This window comes from Haplochromis burtoni, unplaced genomic scaffold (assembly GCF_018398535.1).
Source record: "Haplochromis burtoni strain Fernald_Lab_line unplaced genomic scaffold, NCSU_Asbu1 Contig_3, whole genome shotgun sequence".
Taxonomy (NCBI): domain Eukaryota; kingdom Metazoa; phylum Chordata; class Actinopteri; order Cichliformes; family Cichlidae; genus Haplochromis; species Haplochromis burtoni.
Window position 1 is genome coordinate 6,967,762 of NW_024582364.1, and position 18,289 is coordinate 6,986,050.

Below are 18,289 nucleotides of genomic sequence, written 5' to 3' on the forward strand. Positions count from 1 at the left end.
AAGGATGTTGAGTCATGCCAGAATCCTGCTAGCCATTTGAGTATAGTAAATTAATCATATAATCAACTCGAATGATAGATTTTAAAAAAATCAAATCAACTCTATCTTTAATCAGTTTTGATATCACACAAGCCAGCTATCAGTTCTTGTAGTTTATGTAATAAGCAGAATCATGATCAGAATACATGGTTGTAGAGGTGCTCTAAAAACTCTCTATGGGCTCTTCTTGTTATTATTTCGGTACACTCACCATTATGATGTGTCATGACAGCACAGTTTTCATCAAAGTTCTTGAATTCAGGTTGATTTTCATCCCACCTTTGAAACACCACTTGAGAACCATCCATCCACCTTAATGTAAAAAGACACATGGTTTAAATATGTCTGTAAAAACTTATATTACCAACACAGTCACATACTGGTTAAAGTAAACTTTGCCTTCTTCCTTTTAGTCACAGTTTTTTGGTTTTAGTTATAGTACCTGAATTAAGTTAGTAAGAAAGATAGCAAACTGGAATAGTAACTGATTCATTTTACAAATATTAATTAAAAGTTAAAGATCACAAACAGAAATGTAAATTAACCACAATTTACAGTTAATATGTATTTAGGTAGTTAATAGGTAATTTTGTCTCTGTATACTAGCCATCAGATTTTATATCAAACAATCAAGATATGATTAAATGAAATTAAAACTGGTATACTCGTACATCTGGCATGCTGCCTTGCACTAAGTACTCTCTATTTTTAACATGGTGTCACATAAATTTAAGTTTATTTTGTTGCATTTAAATTTTATAAATCAATTCATACTCACTGAAATGTTCCATCAAGATCTACAGATAGGCCAATCCAAGAATTCTGATAACCTGTTGAAATCTGCACAAAAGCATGGATGCATAGTAAAACTGTCTGTGTGGAAGTTTCAGTTTGTTCAGTTACACCTTACCCATTGCCTTGGTAAATTTACAAATGCCATTGCTCACCTGTTTCCATAAAAATATCCTTTCTGCTTCACTGTTGATAGATACCAGGTCACCATGCCTCTGTCTGCAGAACATACGAGCGTCCTCCATGGCCATCGCCTTTTTGTTAATGTTACTGAGCCCCATTCCATTCTAGCCACCCATCAGAGGTCGTGTTATACTCTGAGAATAGATAAGAAATGTGCATGTGTGTGGTTCTCTGGTTTAATTTAGGAAACTAGTACTATGTTAGGAAAAAAAACCCACTGTAAATATAGCTGATGAGCAGATTTTAAAGTGAACAATTTTTTAAGTAAAAAAATCTGCATGTTTTTGATCTTATGCTCACACTACATAGTTCACTTTCTTCACTGTAAGTTTTATACTCATACTGTATCAATCAGGTAAACAGATGTTTTGTTTTTTTGTTTTTTTAACCAATATCTCATTATCTTACGAGACTTCACAAGAGCAACTTTAGGTTCCTATTTATATTCTGGATTTGTTGTTGGGTTACATAAAAAATGTATTATATGAGTTATCATATATAATTCTACATGGCATTCTACAAGAAAAACAAAATTAATATTACTGTTTGGTCACAGATATTCGCCATGCAGTAAATCAGCATCCATTAGTTTCGTGTCAGCATAGTATGCCTCATGGCCTGGTAATCATAATAGAAAGTCAAAAGTCATGTAAAGATGCTGACCGCCAATGTGGTCAAATTCCTCAACATACCAGGGGTGACAGGGTCTGGAGCCGGCTTTGGGGTGACTCCTGTAAAGGTATAAAAACAAAATAGTGTTGAATTACTAGTGACCACCTCCAGCTTGACATTGTGAGAATACATGAGGCCGACAACAATAAATGTCTAGTTCAAAAATATGTTGCAAAGGAATTTTAGAACTGTGACCATGCTTTACCTGCGTGGATCTGACAAATCCAGTTATTGTACTTCTCACAGGGCACATCACTCCAAAGCAAAATGTTATCCCAATACACGCGTTCTACTTCAACACACAATTCAGCGTTATTTTTATTGTTTGGTTCTCCATCTTTCCAGTCTTGGAAGTTTACCTTTATACAAAAATAAGATAATTATGAATAGTAGCAGTAGTAATAGCAGCTGTAACATCAGTAATATTAATAATCATCATCTTGATCGTTATCATCATTTAGGCTACATAAACCATTGTAGAGAGTTAAAAACTGTAAACTCACCGGGGATCTATCACTCCATACATAACCTGTGTCTGGGTCAGGAGCACTAAGTCCAATCCAGTATTGATTAGGCCTATAATGGACAAATGTATGTTCCAAAGTTTAATACTTGATTTAGCACTCTCTGGAGGAATGGTGCACTAGTCTGCAAAAATATGACCATCATTGAACAATCATTGAGGATAAAATGGGGGTGGCTTCTACATCAGTAATTAATTACATTGTATATATAAAAAATACTGTATTTTTAATCTTTTGTAATGATAAAAATCTATACAAAACATTTTCATCTTATGTAGCTCTAACTGTAGACCAGAAAACACTATACCAATGATTGTAGATGTTATTGTATGTCCGTAGTAAATCAGCACCGCTGTGAATGCTGACTAGGTCTCCTCCAATGGCTCTGCAGTAATCTCTAGCCTCGTACCAGGTCTTTCTCTTTTCTGAAGCCTCTGGAAAGATCTTAAACAAAATATAAGAAACTGAATTGTGATCTGAAGCTTTGGTAATATTTGTACATTTAAAACTATATACTAAACTTGGGCAGCCATCTCTGTTTTTATGTCATCCCTATTATGAATAAGTTCAATAGAATTATATACACACACATAGGGAGAGAGAGAGAGAGAGACATGCTGCACCTTATAACAGATGCCTCTGGATTGCATCTTAATCCATCCATCTGTGCAGTTAGGTGTGGCAGTGGTTGGTGGAGCAGGGGTTAAAGCTGCCCCCTCTGCCAGGTGTTTACAGATGTATTTTTCCTTATTGGTACAAGACAACACATCCCAAAGGCCAGCAGAATGCCCAGTTGCCATAGCAACACAACCCTGCACGTGACCTTGTGTTATAAAAGAAAATGTTAGCTGTCATTTGTGAAGACACCTGCCAACTATAGTTTACATATAGATCATGAGATTGTTTCATTACCTGGCATATGAGTGTTCCAGTGAGTATATCTCGCGTAGGCATTGTTGGTCCACATAAAATATTCTCTGTTTTTCAGGTTTGAGAGACCTATCCAGAAGTGTTTCTCTGGCCTCAGCCCCACCAAGCTTACAAGGAAAGTATTATCCACCCTGGAAATATTTACACAAGTTAGATTATAGACTGCCTGCAACTTGATACATTGGTGTGAAAAAGTGATTATCCCCTTGATGATTTGCTTAATATTTTTCCCACACTTAAATGTTGCAAATCATCAAACAAATTTTAATATTTTGCAAAGACAACACAAGTGAACATAAAATACAGTTTAAAATGAAGGTGTTTATTATTAAGGAGAAAAATCCAAACCTACTGTGTGAAAAAGTGATTGCCCCTATTAAGTAGTTGGGCCACGCTTAGCAGAAACAACTTGTCATGGCTTTGTGCAGGCAGGCAGGAAGAGAGGACCCAAAATGCAGCACTCACAGAGACAGAAGTAACTCAAAATACTCAGCTTTATTGCTGGGAAGAAACTGAACAAAAAACTAACTAAACTGTGAATACTGAACAAACTAAACAGGTGGGCAGGCTGGCAAACAGAACACAGAGTGAAAGTGAGGGTAGAACACGACAACTAGCAGGGAAGACGCAGACACTAAATACAAGAGGTGAACAGCGCTAAGAGGAAACAGCTGGGAGACACAGCTGATGCTGATTACACTGACGAGACAGGGAGAGCACAAAGCTGAACCCACAGACATAAGGCACAGACCTACAAAGTAAAACAGGAAGTACACGACAGACAGAGCGAGCCAGACGAGACAGAAGTTACCAGACGCAGACTCATGAGCAGACAGAATAACACCATGGACAGACAGAAGGAACACAGAGAAGAGGATAAACACTGGGAAACCAAATAACAAAACCAAACAAGAACTCAGGAAGTACTACCAAAACTAGAAACCTGAAATACTAGGACAGAAACCAAAACAAACAGTCATACTTCGTAAATTCAAAAGTAAAAGTACAAAACCAAAAACACTGGGTCACCGACCCAGGACCGTGACACAACTGCAATCAAGCTTTTGCGATAACTGGCAATGAGTGTTTCACAGCTCTGTAGAGAAATTCTCACCCACTTGCCTTTGCAGAATTGGTGTAATTCAGCCACATTGGAGGGTTTTCAAGCATGAACCATCTTTTTAACCATCCCACAGCATCTGAATTGGATTTAGGTCATGACTCAACAGTTTTAATTTGTTTTTCTTAAACCATTAAAAGGTGGACTTTTGGTGTGTTTTAGATCAGAAATGGATTAGATTAGAAATGGCTTTGAAACCTTTTCCTTTACCAGACTGACAGATGTTAGTGAACTTATTTCTCAGGTGTTTCTTTAGATTGGGATGGTGCTTTTTGAGATTTTTAGCCTGCTTCACTTTGTCAGACAGGTTCTCTTTAAGTGATTTCTTGATTCAGCAGGACTGGCAGTAATCAGGCCTGGCTGTGGCTAGTGAAATAGAACTCAACTTTACAAAAAATGTGGTTAATCACAGTTAATTCATGATTTAACAAGAGAAATCAGAAGGGGGAAAACACTTTTTACACCACTGTATATTACCCTTTTTTATGGTAAAAATTTTAGGAATCATAACTTTTTTTTTTTTATGAAAACTATTTTACCCAGTTGAAACATCAGCTAAGTAAGAGTTTGAGCTCTTGCAGTCATCGTTGGCTTCATGAAACGTCTTTGTCTCAATCCCTACAAAGTAGCAGTAGGATCCATGTCTTTTCCAACCCTGCATTGCAGAGAAACAACAGTTGGAGAACTATTCAAGCCTGTCGTTAAATGTTGTCTTTGTGTACATATCTTTTTGTGATAGCAAGAAGAAAGACCCCACATGCAGAATCACTCTGCATCAGTGTGACTACTTCAAAGTCAAAGTAAACTTTATTTTCATCTCTGCTATATACAGAAAAGTATATAGCGAGACGAGACGACTCCAGTTACATTCAGTGCAAAACACAAAAATAAATATAAGAAGAGTAAAAAATAAATATACACTTTAAGACTAGTGTAAAATTTTAAATGTACAATTTAAAGTTTGATAATACTTTGTATTATCCTGAGATAGCTTACTCCACTCACTCCACGTGCTAATTTAATCAAGAGAATCTGCCTGCTTTTTTTTCCTTAATTGTTTTTCCTAGAAACAACATCCAAATACAATTATTTGATTAGGTATCATATCCCACGTGTATGCTGGTTTCCCAGCTATTTCTTGGACCACAGGCACAAAAGTAGCTTTAGACATTGTGCCATTTGAAATATACAACAGCCTTTACAAAACAGAAACAGATAACAGAATGTGTGCATTCGACCAACCAGATGCAGACATTCTTTGGAAAATATATGAAAGGTTCACATACAGTTTTGCAGCCTGCGTTCAGCTCCACTTCATCTCCAGAGGGTTCAGAGTCACTTGTCTTCATGCAGATAAAGCCATGTTTCTCGTCACACACACGGTCAGCCCAGTTTCCATTCTGCAAGAATGAAAAGAACAAAATATATGTGGAAACTGAAATTAACAAGAGATAGACAGGCTACGGTGCATATCATAAAACAAAGACCTAATTTTCTGGATATTAATGGACCTTCCTGGCATCCAGTGTTCTTTAACAGAACTGCATAGTTTTACAGAAAAATCATGTGAATGCGATAACTCAAAGAGGAAGTAACATAGGACTTTCAAATTCATACCATAGGTTCATCTACTAGCAGGCTGAGCAGTAGCAGGGCAGCTTCCAGAGAGTGCTAAATCATCTTTTTGCTGTGAAACTGATTTAAATTGCCTTCCTAACAATCCTACAAGAAGTTCCTGCAGAACGTTTCCTTTTTTATGTTTATGATGTTGAAACAATACATTTCTCACACTGTTAGAATATAGTGGAAATATGTGCTTATATACATATGTGCATAGAAGAGATTTAAAGACAGGTCCCAGACTAAACATGTGGCAAAGGTTTTGAAATTTACTTTGGCCAATATGTGTATACTGTATATTGTAAAGTAAGGTGTGATACATAGCTGCATAGGTTTAGAGAGAGTGTTCTTTAACAGAATTGCATAGTTTTACAGAAAAACACTGGTGTGTCATAATCATCAATAATCACTCCCACACTGTGCACCTTACCTCCCCTCTGATCAGAACACAGTCTTCTTGTTCAGAGGTGACAGTTGGTTCCCGAGAGTCCCAGCTAGTGTAACTCACAGGAGAATGATCACTCCAGACAAACAGCCTCTCTCTGTTCCTATCGTTTAGTCCAATCCAGAGTTCATCAGTGGATGCTGCAGACAGAAAATAACATTAATTGTTGTATAATCTTCTTGATAAATTCTGCTCATTTGCTACTCTTTAGATGTTACTTTTGCACTTAAGTTTTAGACTGCTGCTAATCGTCTGCCAGAATTGCTGGACTTGTAAACAAACTTCATTATATGTGAGATGTGCAGCGATACAGGGATCAGTCAACAGAAAGTGACTGAATGCTTATGAAGTGACAAAATCCAAAACCTAGTTTCCAAAATAGCGGATTCCCAAAGTGACAAATGGTCATTATTATAAAGAGGAAGTCTACCTGTTGGCTGAGAAATGACTATTACCTGTTGTCAGAGAACTGCATTTTCTTAAGTTGGAGGAGAGTTGTACATTGAAACTACAGCAGTAGACCCCTTTCCTAGGAAAAGATTGCTCACATTCTTATGAAGTGTGTAGCTATAAGATGTTCATTAATATCTGGGTTTGGTGTGTCTTTAACTTTTGAGTGTGATGTTCAACCCAACTTAGACATTTGGAAAATTAAGGAGAGGCAACTTCTTATGACTTAAACACAAGCTGAAAAATTCCTGGAACTTTAGCAATAACTTATGTTGGTGTTGTTTCTGGATCAACATAATAATACTGGTCCAGGACTGAAATTGCAACTGACCAATCACATTGTTATGATGTCATAGCTTTTCAACTTGGAAAAGAAAAGGGAGTGGTTAGGATTAGAGTTGGGCATCAGTATGTGATCGTGGTTTGGGTAATGGGGTTAGGATTAGAGTTTGGTGTGCGATGTGATGGTGTTTCCACATCGCAACACTATGACATCACTGCAATGTGATTGATAACATGCAACGCTAAACCTGGACAAACATTACTTTTGTTGATCCAGGAACATACCAACACAATCATATTAGATCGTGCCTCAAAAATATTTCAGTTACTCACCAGCAATTGCATAAAAATTGCATAAATATGAAAAGTGTTGGGTGAAGGTTATGTTAAAGGAATGCAAATGGTGCTCAGAAGTTTTTATTGCCATACCATATCCAAGTTGAGAGATGATGAAGCTTTGGTCCTCCACATTACGAATGGTTACTAGGTCTCCTCCTTCTTTACGGCAAGCTTTCTGAGCATCGGACCATTTTTTTGTTTCATTACGATAAAGGTAAAAGCAGTGGCCATTGTAGGGGATCCAGGGTGCTGTACAAAATCCACTCTCGGGAGCTATGAAGCATAAGAAGAACAAAAGAAGATCAAAGAAATAGAGTCAATCAAGTTTTTTAAGAGAAGGGTAGAGAAGGGATTTTTTTCTATACCTTCAGTAGGTGCATCCAAAGGTCCTTCACTGTAGCAGATGTATCCCAGTTTCTTGTTGCATTTTGAACTTTGCCAAGAAAACTGAACAGCGCCATCAATAATTCCACACTTATATCCTGGATTAGAAACTGGATGTCCTACAGAGCAGTGATGGTAAATGATACTTGTCACTTATGAGATGAGACTCGGCAACTTTCAATTCACAGAATTCTCAAGATATTTAGAAGCACGGTGTGTATTGTGTATGAGCATTTTAGTTTTAGTGGAAAAGAAGTAAAGGCCTATGATTTCTACCCAAGAGTGACAAGGCTATGTGATACACAACGCCAATAATTTAGCAGTGGTTGAAATTGCTGACCAGTAAAAGGTTACAGTGTGGCTAGCACACCCATGTGGAAGAAATTTATAAGAAATAGGGAAAAAAAAAATTTAATTGCTAACAGACAAGATTTCTTATATAAATAAAACAGATGGCAAACATGATCAAGATGAATTGATGAGATAATTTAACAATAGTAAGATAAATTATCATCAGAATGGTAACACAAGCTCCTGAAACTTGAAAGTAAACTTACCTGAATCCCAATTCAGATATGCATAAGGATTCCCATTAGACCACTTCCACACATAATCTAAATCCTGGAAGCTCAGTCCAACCCAGAGCTTGTACTCCTGTCCCCAATTTGTCCCTAATAGTGCTGTCAGTAGAGTTTAACAGACAAAAGAGACAGAGAAAACAAAAGTTACCAAGTGTAATACTCAAAACATAATCATCAGCTGGAGCAGTGTCTACAGCGGGGGTGGCCAACTCCAGGCCTCGAGAGCCGGTGTCCTGCAGGTTTTAGATGGGTCCTTGATCCAACACAGTTGATTCAAATGGATAAATGACTTCCTCATCATGTCTTGAAGTTCTCCAGAGGCCTGATAATGAACTAATCATTTGATTCAGGTGTGCTGACACATGGTTAGATCTAAAACCTGCAGGGCACCGGCCTCGAGGCCTGGAGTTGGCCACCCCTGTCTACAGTCTACAGACCACATATTACGTTATCATTTGTTTGGTTCGCAAAATAAACTGTTTACGGCAATATTTTTTCATCCTTTTGATGGTCACTGTAGTGGCTATATTAATTTCTTAAAGTTCTCTCTTTCTCTTATATTTAATATAACCACACTACAGACGGACAAGCGCCTGTTTTTATGCGTTGTGGTTAGCAACAACGACGGTAACACCATCGCGTGTCTGCTTGTTTATGTTCCACATAAACCTTTCACAATAAAGCTCAAGATCCTGTTGAGACTTTTCAAAATAAACTGAATCACGTGAAAGAGCAGATTATTTACGGATGAGAAGTAAAAAATACCCATGCACATAAGACATATTACTAGAGATGGCACGATACCACTTTTTTATGTCCGATACCGATATCATAAATTTGGATATCTGCCGATACCGATATGAATCCGATATAGTGTTTTTTAATCAACAAAACTGTTTTTTAAATATCTTGCTGCATTTTGCAAGTCTCAAGTTCATACTCAAGTTTAAAACAACAACTACACTAAAGCTATTCTGTTATACCTGTATACAAAAAAAATATTTCATAGTTCAGCAATACTGATCAATCTAATAAACTTAGACCTACACCATCCTCCCTAATCTGGTATTTTAAAGAGTACTTAGCGTAAATATTAAGCAACCTAACTAATAGGGTTCCAACTCCCAGCAACAACAAAAATAAATAAATAAAAAATAGGGAACCACCCCTCACGCTCCACCTCATGATGCTTAATCGACGTAATCAACCTTAATTTGATGCAGTGTGAAAAAAAATGCACAGAAATCAATTATTTTTCAAGAAATATTAAATAGATTCAACATCTTTCTTCAACAAAATTGCAGACTGCACAGATGGTACCTTCCCAAAGTAAAAAGTACTATAGCTTACTAGGGTATATATATTAGACTTAATAGTCACTATATACAGTAATTGACTTCTATTCATTTTGCATCAAATTAAAACTTTGGGTGTCAGATAATTATTTATTAAAAGCTCGACATTTTAAATGAGAATAAGAAAGAAAAGTATGTCTTAGGGCATGAACAGTGAAAAGGGGGCACAATCGGCCCCCCTGGCTAAACTTTGCTAGATCCGCCCCTGCACAGTTACCAGCCGTCAGCTACGTAGAAAAAGATCCTGGTGTAGAAAGTAATATTAAATAAATTCTAACAACAGCTTATCAAGCTTAAACGTGCTGCTGTTGTTCAGCCGCTGGTTTCCTCTTTCTGGTGCAAAGTGGGCCAAAAACAAACAAGAGAGACGGACTCGCGACAGAAAAGCCGATCAGCTGATCGTTAAGCAGTTTCATGATTGAAGTAGCAGCAGAGGAGAGGCAGTCGCTCGTTAAGCTTAACGCAGGAATGCTTTACAAACATTCAGAGATGGACTTACACACTTGCTTTACTTCTCTCGGGGATAACTTTGTCGGAGATGAAATGCCGGGTTGCTAGCGAAGCTCCACATGCTATCCAGACCACCGACAGGTCCCGCATGCCACAGCCGCTCTATCACGTGATGCATACTGCTCCGACGTGCTAACGTTCTGAGGTGAGTTACGGCGTGTTGCAAGTTTTGTGAGGTGCTTTCGTGATATTTAATGGATCGGATTACATTTTTTATTTTTCTCCGATATCCGATCCAGTCATTTAGGTCAGTATCGGACCGATACCGATACGTAATATCGGATCGGTCCATCTCTAGTCTAAACCTAACACTTGACCCCAGGTACACGACGCCCACCTGAAAACACTTCAAGCAAGTTGAGTGTCCCGAGATTCACAGAATTTACATAAAATTTAAAATTTTTGTGATATATATATATTTCGTTGTTGTGACGATAAATGTCTTAAATCGGAGTACAAAATTTTGGTCACATTGCATAGCCCTAACACAGTAACTTTAATGTTTCAAGTTTTAGCTATTTGTCAAACCTCAGCTTAAATGAAATGTTTTGTTTTCAATATATTCAGTGTAGTGTGGAGACTTGTCTCCTTACCTGAAATATAAGCCTGCTCATGAGGATTGCTGATACTGAGCAGGGAGGCACTCTGCTGTTTGCAGCTGGCATCAGCCTGATCCCAGGTCAGCGCTGACTGTGTGTTCAGCTGATAAGATGCTCCTGTTGTAGGGTCTTTGTTCCAAGTTTCTTTGGCTGTGACACAAACACAGTTAAGGTATTATAGTGTTACACTGAACTTGTACCTCAAGATGGCGTTCCTCAACATTTAAATTTGGATGTCCAGGTTCTGCTTATTACTCTGAAAACCTGTATTAGAATTTGTTGTGTACTTACAGTTAGTTGGGCAGTAACCCCAGAGTTCATGATCATATTTTGTTTCAACTGCACACCATTTACGGTTCCCTGGAGAGTCAAATGCAGTGCACTCCGAATACCAATTGCTTTTGTAAAAGAAAGGAAACATGCACGGCCTCCCAGCTGCATTTCCTTCAATGGTGTAAAGTTCTGAAGGACCAAAATAAGGAAAACATATAAGAAAAGAACAAAGAATAGCTTGAATAGTTTAAGCAAAATGATACTTTATCATTTATCAACATCTTGTAATCATTTGACACACTATCTTTGCATTACAACTGTTTTGGAACTAAATATGAAAATCAATAAATTTATTATGCCACTAATATTATTTCCATAAAAGTTATCATGAATTACTTTACAATGTATTTTTATTTATTTCACTTACCTGTATATGTTCTTGTGCAAGCACCGCTGGAAGTCCCAGAAATTGTAAGGTGGCTACTGGGCACAACTTTATTTGAGAGCACGGCTGTGTTATCGGCAGTGAGGTCAATGTAAAGTTCTTGGCCTTTGAGAGCGATCACAGTTTCATTCTTGCATTCCCACTTTTGGAGCTCACTGGTTTCATCACAATCATACAGGTTTACTTCACTGCCCACAGTTTTTCCCTGAACACCCAGGCACTTGTTCTTATTCTGAACCAAAAGTCGATCCCCAGATGTCCAGCGAATGTCATTGCAGTGGTTATTTAATTTTACCAAACAAAAACCAGTGGCCCTGTTAATTAGTTGAAATTGGGAATCTGTAGAGAAAAAAATATTGAAAAACAGTACTGTTGGAGATGTAAAAAATAAAGAATAGGTTATACAGGATTATAGAGAAATAAAGGACATAACAATCTTACATATAGTACAGATAGGCAGGACATTAATTATGCATGATACTCTGTAAAAGGCTTAGGAAAAAAAATAAAATTAATAGTTGGATTACGGTACCATTTGAAGCCAAACAGACAAATGTTTGGATGAGAAGTACAAAAGCTGTAGAAGTTATCCTCATTGTTAGTATTCCCATTCCTATGTCTTATATTTTTATATGAGCTACTTGCACAGGACCTAAACATATGATTAGGTCCTGTGCAATGATTGTCGACCATGAGTCTTTATATATCCTGTCTTGCCTCATCATGATGAGTGATGTTTCACAAGAAGAAGGGAGGGAAAGTTACTGTGAATTTTGCTAAGGACAACTGAGCAAACAGTGTAGATAAATAACCTTGAAACTCTTTGGTTGAAATAGTAAAAGTAAAATATTAATTAAAGTTAAAACTTCACTTTATAAATACATGTAAGTGAACTCTCCAACTATGATAGATACAAACTCAAAAACTCAACATAAATTTGTGGTGTACAGTTTTTTCCCTAAAGAAAACACTAACAATAAAAATACAGAATAGTTTGTCATGTAGTCATCTGAGTAGATATCGACATGAAGCTAGGATAGGTTTTCATCATCTGAGTGATTCATCAGTTGTGTTAGAAAGATACAGGGACTCAGATTGTGATTTAAGTGTTGCGGAGTTGCAACAGTTGCGGCCAGAGTTGTGTCTTCAGCCAGTAGTTTGACTCTGAGGGAAAAAATAAATCTTGTTTACCCCATTGCAGTGTGAGTGTGGTGGTCCCTTACTGGTCGATATTAGAGCTTACCACGTTCTGGTACTTAAGCCATTTTGGGCCGTACATAACATAAGCATAGCCAAACATGATTCACATCTGTTCCGGAGAGCAGCTATTACTGATAATTACAAGCATAGGGTAATTGTCATGAAACAGCTGGGGCAGGCAAGATGTAAGACCCAAAATGCAGGACACTCAGACAGAGGAGTAAACTCTAAGAGGCTGCTTTATTGCAGTTATAGGACAAAACTCCAAAAACAATAAACTTGCAAAAAACAAGCTAAAAGTAGAAACTAAAACTAAACTCTAAGAAACCTGGAGACAAGAGACTAGGAGCACAGAGGGAAACACACACACAGCATGAGGGGGCGACACAACACTGACAGAGAGAAACACAGGGCTAAAATACACTGAGGGATAACAAGGGAATGAGACACAGGAGGAGAGCACAGCTGGGACTTATCACACTTGACGAGACTAAGGGGAGACAAGGCTAGAGACGTGGCTGTATCCTAATTCAGGGTCTGCAGCCTTAAAGGCTGCATTTTAAGGCCGATTATGTCACCGCGACGCAACGAAGGCTGTCCCAATTCGAAGGCTGCTCGAAATGCGGCCCTCAAATGCGTCCTTCATTTCCCTCAATTTTAAGGACGTGGCGGTGTAGACTTCATAGCCCAACATATCCCAGAATGCATAGCGCAGCGGTGGGTGTGGATAATTTTGCCGAAAAAAACGGCGGATGTGGGGCGCCCGAAGAGTGAACTTTAAGTACTGAATATTATGTCACTTATTTATGTGCAAATGTTTAATAACGAAGAACATTAAACATTACTGTTGGCCACATGTCGGCAAAGTTATGTGACATTAGTGACGTTTGTACTAACTTGGTTTTAAAGCCTTTACTTTAAAATATACGCCGTTCAATAGCTGACCTTAATCTTACAGAGAATGATCAAAGCTCATGTAGAAACAAACAAACAAATGAACAAAAGATTTTCTCCTTCATTTCTGTCAAACAAAGCTGTATGAAACGTTTCCAGCTGTTAGTATCATGGTTGCTAGGCAACCTGGGCAGCGCAACGGAGGCTAGACCGTCCCATTTCACAAGCCTCGCACTTCCGGCCTTAGCGGTCTTTAAGTACGCGGCCCTTGAGGATCATTGAGGCTGCGTACTTTAAGGCTGCAGACCCTGAATTGAGATACAGCCACAGGCTGTGTCCAAATTCAAGGCAAGGCAAGTTTATTTATATAGCACAATTCAACAACAAGGTGATTCAAAGTGCTTTACAGAGACATTAAAAAACAAAAACCAATAAAAAGCATGATTTAAAATGAAGCATCTGGTGGTACAAAAGTTAAATTGTTATAGTGGTTGTATTGTTAAGCAGTGGGCATCTGCATAGACGTGTTTTGTTTTTTTTAATTAAAATAATCGTAAACTAGCTTGTGAGGTGGGTCCCACAGTTTATCCTATATTACCGCTTCCATACAGCCAATTTTGATTTTCGCAAATTAACCTTTTTGTGATATGTTGTAGGGAACAAAGACCAAAGGGCTCAATTTATTAAAACAAGGAGAAAATGATCACCTCTGCACTGGGGTGAAGAATTCAGCCACTGTGGCATGGAGGTACAAGAATAAATCAATTTACACATCATATTCATATGAGTACGGTTTTATTAACCCTCATGCTATATAGCAGCGGTCCCCAACCATTTTTGTGCCATGGACCGGTTTAATGTCAGACACGGAGCGGCCTTTAAAGTGTCGTGGAAAAAAACAACGAAATAAAATGATAGGACCAAGACAAAAACTGTGGTATTTTGTAAATATAACAATAAATGTGAATTCACTGTGTAATTGCGCAACTTTATTAGCAGCATCCTCCTGAAAATGCACGAACAACATTGAGAGTAACATCTTCCTCTCTGCCCTTTAATGCTCTCTTCGAAATAAGAGACACAACTACAACACGGGAAAAGACCCAGGGAAACCAAATTAACAATAAAAACCCTGAAAACCATCAATTTCACAACCGAGCCTCAACTCTCACGGCCCGATACCAAACGACTTGGGGACCGCTGCTGTACAGAACCTGTGATGTCCAGATGGTATTTGTCTTATGTTATCCTGTGCAAACCTTTGGATTTAGGGATTAACATAGTTGCCATGGTTTCCACTCTTCTCCTATTTGTTGTGTGTGATCAGGACAATTCTGGAGAAGATGGGCCTGCAAGGGAAAGTCACCTCCTTGCAGGCCAGAAGACATGGGATAACTTGTGTTATCAAGAAGATAACTCTTAAGAACACACTTTAATAAATATGCAATTACTAAGAGTTGTTTTGTTGTTTTTATTTCGCTACTGTCTACTCTTTGTCTACTCTTCCAAAATTACTAGACAGTCAAGCAATGGCACTGGATTCGCCACTGACACCAGGTGAACTCCAGGAAGCGCTAAGTATGCCCAATAATAAGGCTCCAGGTCCAGATGGCTATCCTGCAGAATTCTACAAAGAATTCTGGACAATTTTGGCACCAGTATATTCCACAGAATGTTGCAGGAAATCAAGAAAAATGGCAGACTACCACCAAATATGTATTCTGCCAACATTAGTCTCCTGCTAAAACCAGACAAAGACCCTTTATTTCCCTCAAGCTATTGTCCAATATCCCTTATAAATGTAGACCTCAAAATAATCTGCAAAGCTCTCTCAAAAAGATTAGAGAAGATAACCCCCTTTTAATTCATCCTGACCAAACTGGTTTCATAAAAGGCAGGCACTCATCAACAAATACACGTAGATTACTTAATTTAATACACTACTCATGCAGTAAAAACACTAAAACCACAATATTATCTGTAGATGCAGAAAAAGCATTTGACAGAGTTAACTGGAAATTTTTAATTGCAACTTTACACAAATTTGGTTTTGGAAACTCTTTCATAAACTGGATAAGAATATTTTATAATTCCCCAACAGCTTGTGTCAGAAAAAATGACCAGACATCCTCCAGCTTCTGTCTCCTGAGGGGCACCAGACAGGGATGCCCACTCTCCCCTTCACTGTTTGCAATTTTTATCAAACCACTAGCAGCAGCATTTAGACAGGCTACAACAATTAAGGGCATAAAATGTAAGAACGTAGAACATAAAATCAGTCTCTATGCGGATGATGTATTGCTTTTTCTCCAAAACTCACAAACCAACCTTTCTGAGGTAATTACACTAATAAACAGGTTTTCAAGAGTTTCAGATTATTCAATTCATTGGTCAAAATCTAGAGTTCCAGTTCTCCCCATTAACTGCTCCTTCCATAATTCTTCCTCTGCCCCACTGCAATCCGGAAATATTAAATATTTAGGTATTAATGTCTCTCCTAAGCTTTCAGACTTAACTAAATTAAACCACATCCCACTTCTAAAGAAAGTAGAAGGCGATCTGACTAGATGGAAATCTTTACCCATATCACTCATGGGAAGGGTCGCCACTATAAAAATGATGATCTTGCCAAAAATAAATTACTTATTTTTGATGATCCCTAACAAACCATCACAAGATTGGTTCAGATCTCTGGATTCATATATTTCCAAATTCCTTTGGAAAGATAAACCCCCGCGTATTAGCTTAAAAACGCTACAAAGAACCAAGGATAGAGGAGGATTAGATCTGCCTAATTTTCACCAATACTTCTTAGCCAACAGGCTTCAGTTCATCTCAGAATGGTTAAAACATACCTTCTTAGTTGAGCCCTGGCTAGATGTTGAACAGGCACTATGCAAGGATCTAGAGATTTCAGACCTACCATTTATTAGCTCAAACATCAAAAGACATGAATGCTTTAAAAGTATCAACATCAGCTTTTCTCTAAAGCATGGTGGGAGTTTCTAAAAATAACGGAGTCTTCATTAATCCCATGCAAACGTACACCTATCTGGAATAACCCTGACATATTACAAAACAATAATATGATTAATTTCCCAGAATGGAGTTGTAAAGGAATTAAATACTTAGAACATATATTAGAGGGAACAGAATTTATTCCATTTGACAGACTAGTTGAACAATATGGGATCAACAAGACAAGGTTTTTAGAATATCAACAAATTAAATCCATAGTAAAAAAGAAATTTAACCTCAGTCAAGTTGAATTACCACCAAGTGCGGTACATTTTCTTACTCTTAAATCCCCCAAATTATTGTCTAAAATATACAGAACACTTTCTAAAATAGATGAATCAATATCCCTTCTTATTGCAAAGTGGGAAGCAGATTTATCAGTCAGCCTAGACCAAAACTTCTGGTCTCAGGTATGCTTAAAAACCTTTAAATTGATTAGAAATCCCAGTCTGCAATTAAAAACAGGTCATTTTTAAATTATATATATAACCCCTTTGTAAACCCTGTTCACTGAAGTCTATTTACCAACATAGATAAAGACATCACACATAAAAATACACACAGAAACATTGGAAATCAGTTTTTGGCAGGCAAACACTTTTTGGCACAACACCCCGGCAATAATTCATTCGCTGAAATTATTCATGAAATTAGCTAAGTAATTCCTAAATGCGTGTCAATTAAAGAAAATTGTTTGATTGTCTCTGATGAGCCTAAGGTACAAAACATGCCGGCGATGATGATAAAGTCTTTCTAGCTCCTTTTGCTTCTAGCTGCATACCCAGCCTTCGAAGGATCCTACCTACATGACGTAGGTAGGATCCTTCGGCGCATCCTTCCCCTGAATTTGGACACAAAAACAGACATGAGACAAGGGACCGTCAAAGTAAAATGAACACAAGCACAGAGAACACCTAAACACTGGAAGAAAAATAACACAAAACTCTAAAAAATTAATAAACATAAACACGGAGTTACCAGACAGTAACAACTGCAAAAATTACCCTTTCATTTTGCTGACCATCAGATTTTGTTGTAATGCAAAATTGTGCAATTATTTCAAAAGTTAGAACTCTAAATGATATAAGTGCCAGTGTCCTCTACAGCGGTCTCACAGCCCAGCATAAAAGCTTCCTGTTGTGAGTCAGAACATTGTCAGGAATAGGGAAGGATGTAAAATTCCCAGTAAACAGTATCAAACTTTCTCAATTTATATCTGCTACTTCCTTATTGGGTTTAGAATTTGTAGTTTCAGATTTCAAACAACAGTGCAGATAACCACAAGCTGTGATTTGTACTCAACAATCTCTGTATCAGTGATGCTTGTAAGTTTAATGAAGTTAGCAAATACTTGCTCAATAAAACGGTTTTGAACATTTAACAGTCTGATAAAGAGAAGACTTTGAGCTAGTTGTATGTTCTATGTAGACCCATTGCATGTTTCCTCGAATCTCTGCATCAGAGGTGGCGAGGCTGAAGTTAACATGTCCCATTGAGCTCCAATAGCGGTAATTTTTACTCCCAAGTTTCAAAACAACATCTCTGGTTTTCTGTTGTAATAAACACTATTGTGTATACATGTCAAGACTATTAAGATGGCTGATAATGCACTCAAAAAAGATAAAAACAGTTCT

The 18,289-nt window shown here is 37.7% G+C and overlaps 2 protein-coding genes across 5 annotated transcripts in view; both read right to left on the minus strand.

Moving 5' to 3' along the window:
* Positions 1-12,221, minus strand: part of LOC102299609 (macrophage mannose receptor 1) — a 27,301-nt gene extending 15,080 nt beyond the window's left edge. For all 3 annotated transcript variants that reach the window (XM_042220399.1, XM_042220396.1, XM_042220400.1), the window contains exons 1-4: positions 12,076-12,221; positions 11,526-11,882; positions 11,117-11,287; positions 10,820-10,975 (exon numbers count right to left, since the gene is read on the minus strand). In XM_042220399.1, the coding sequence (XP_042076333.1) occupies positions 10,820-10,975; positions 11,117-11,287; positions 11,526-11,882; positions 12,076-12,154 (763 nt within the window). In that variant the 5' untranslated portion in view covers positions 12,155-12,221. The remainder of the gene's footprint in view (positions 1-10,819; positions 10,976-11,116; positions 11,288-11,525; positions 11,883-12,075) is intronic.
* On the minus strand, positions 42-3,897 carry LOC121814442 (macrophage mannose receptor 1-like). 2 transcript variants are annotated; one of them, XM_042220406.1, is made up of 10 exons: positions 3,493-3,897; positions 3,123-3,271; positions 2,834-3,033; positions 2,518-2,654; positions 2,190-2,262; positions 1,892-2,045; positions 1,707-1,745; positions 987-1,148; positions 818-879; positions 42-351 (listed from the first exon to the last, which is right to left on the minus strand). In XM_042220406.1, exons 2-8 carry the CDS (start codon positions 3,175-3,177, stop codon positions 1,099-1,101), a joined length of 708 nt encoding a protein of 235 aa, XP_042076340.1. In that variant the 5' UTR covers positions 3,178-3,271; positions 3,493-3,897; the 3' UTR covers positions 42-351; positions 818-879; positions 987-1,098. The 2 variants fall into 2 exon arrangements, with proteins under 2 accessions (XP_042076340.1, XP_042076337.1); XM_042220403.1 differs by lacking the exon at positions 3,493-3,897 and having other exon boundaries at positions 3,123-3,424.
* Positions 12,222-18,289: the final 6,068 nt, after the last annotated feature.

Bases quoted from the DNA above. Each gene is read 5' to 3' on its own strand.
- LOC121814442 (XM_042220406.1), bottom strand. From the start codon at position 3,177: ATGTGGACCAACAATGCCTACGCGAGATATACTCACTGGAACACTCAT. The intron at 3,034-3,122 runs GTAATGAAACAA...TTATAACACAAG, and splicing joins CTGGAACACTCATATGCCAG to GTCACGTGCAGGGTTGTGTT. The intron at 2,655-2,833 runs GTGCAGCATGTC...ATTTTGTTTAAG, and splicing joins CCAGAGGCATCTGTTATAAG to ATCTTTCCAGAGGCTTCAGA.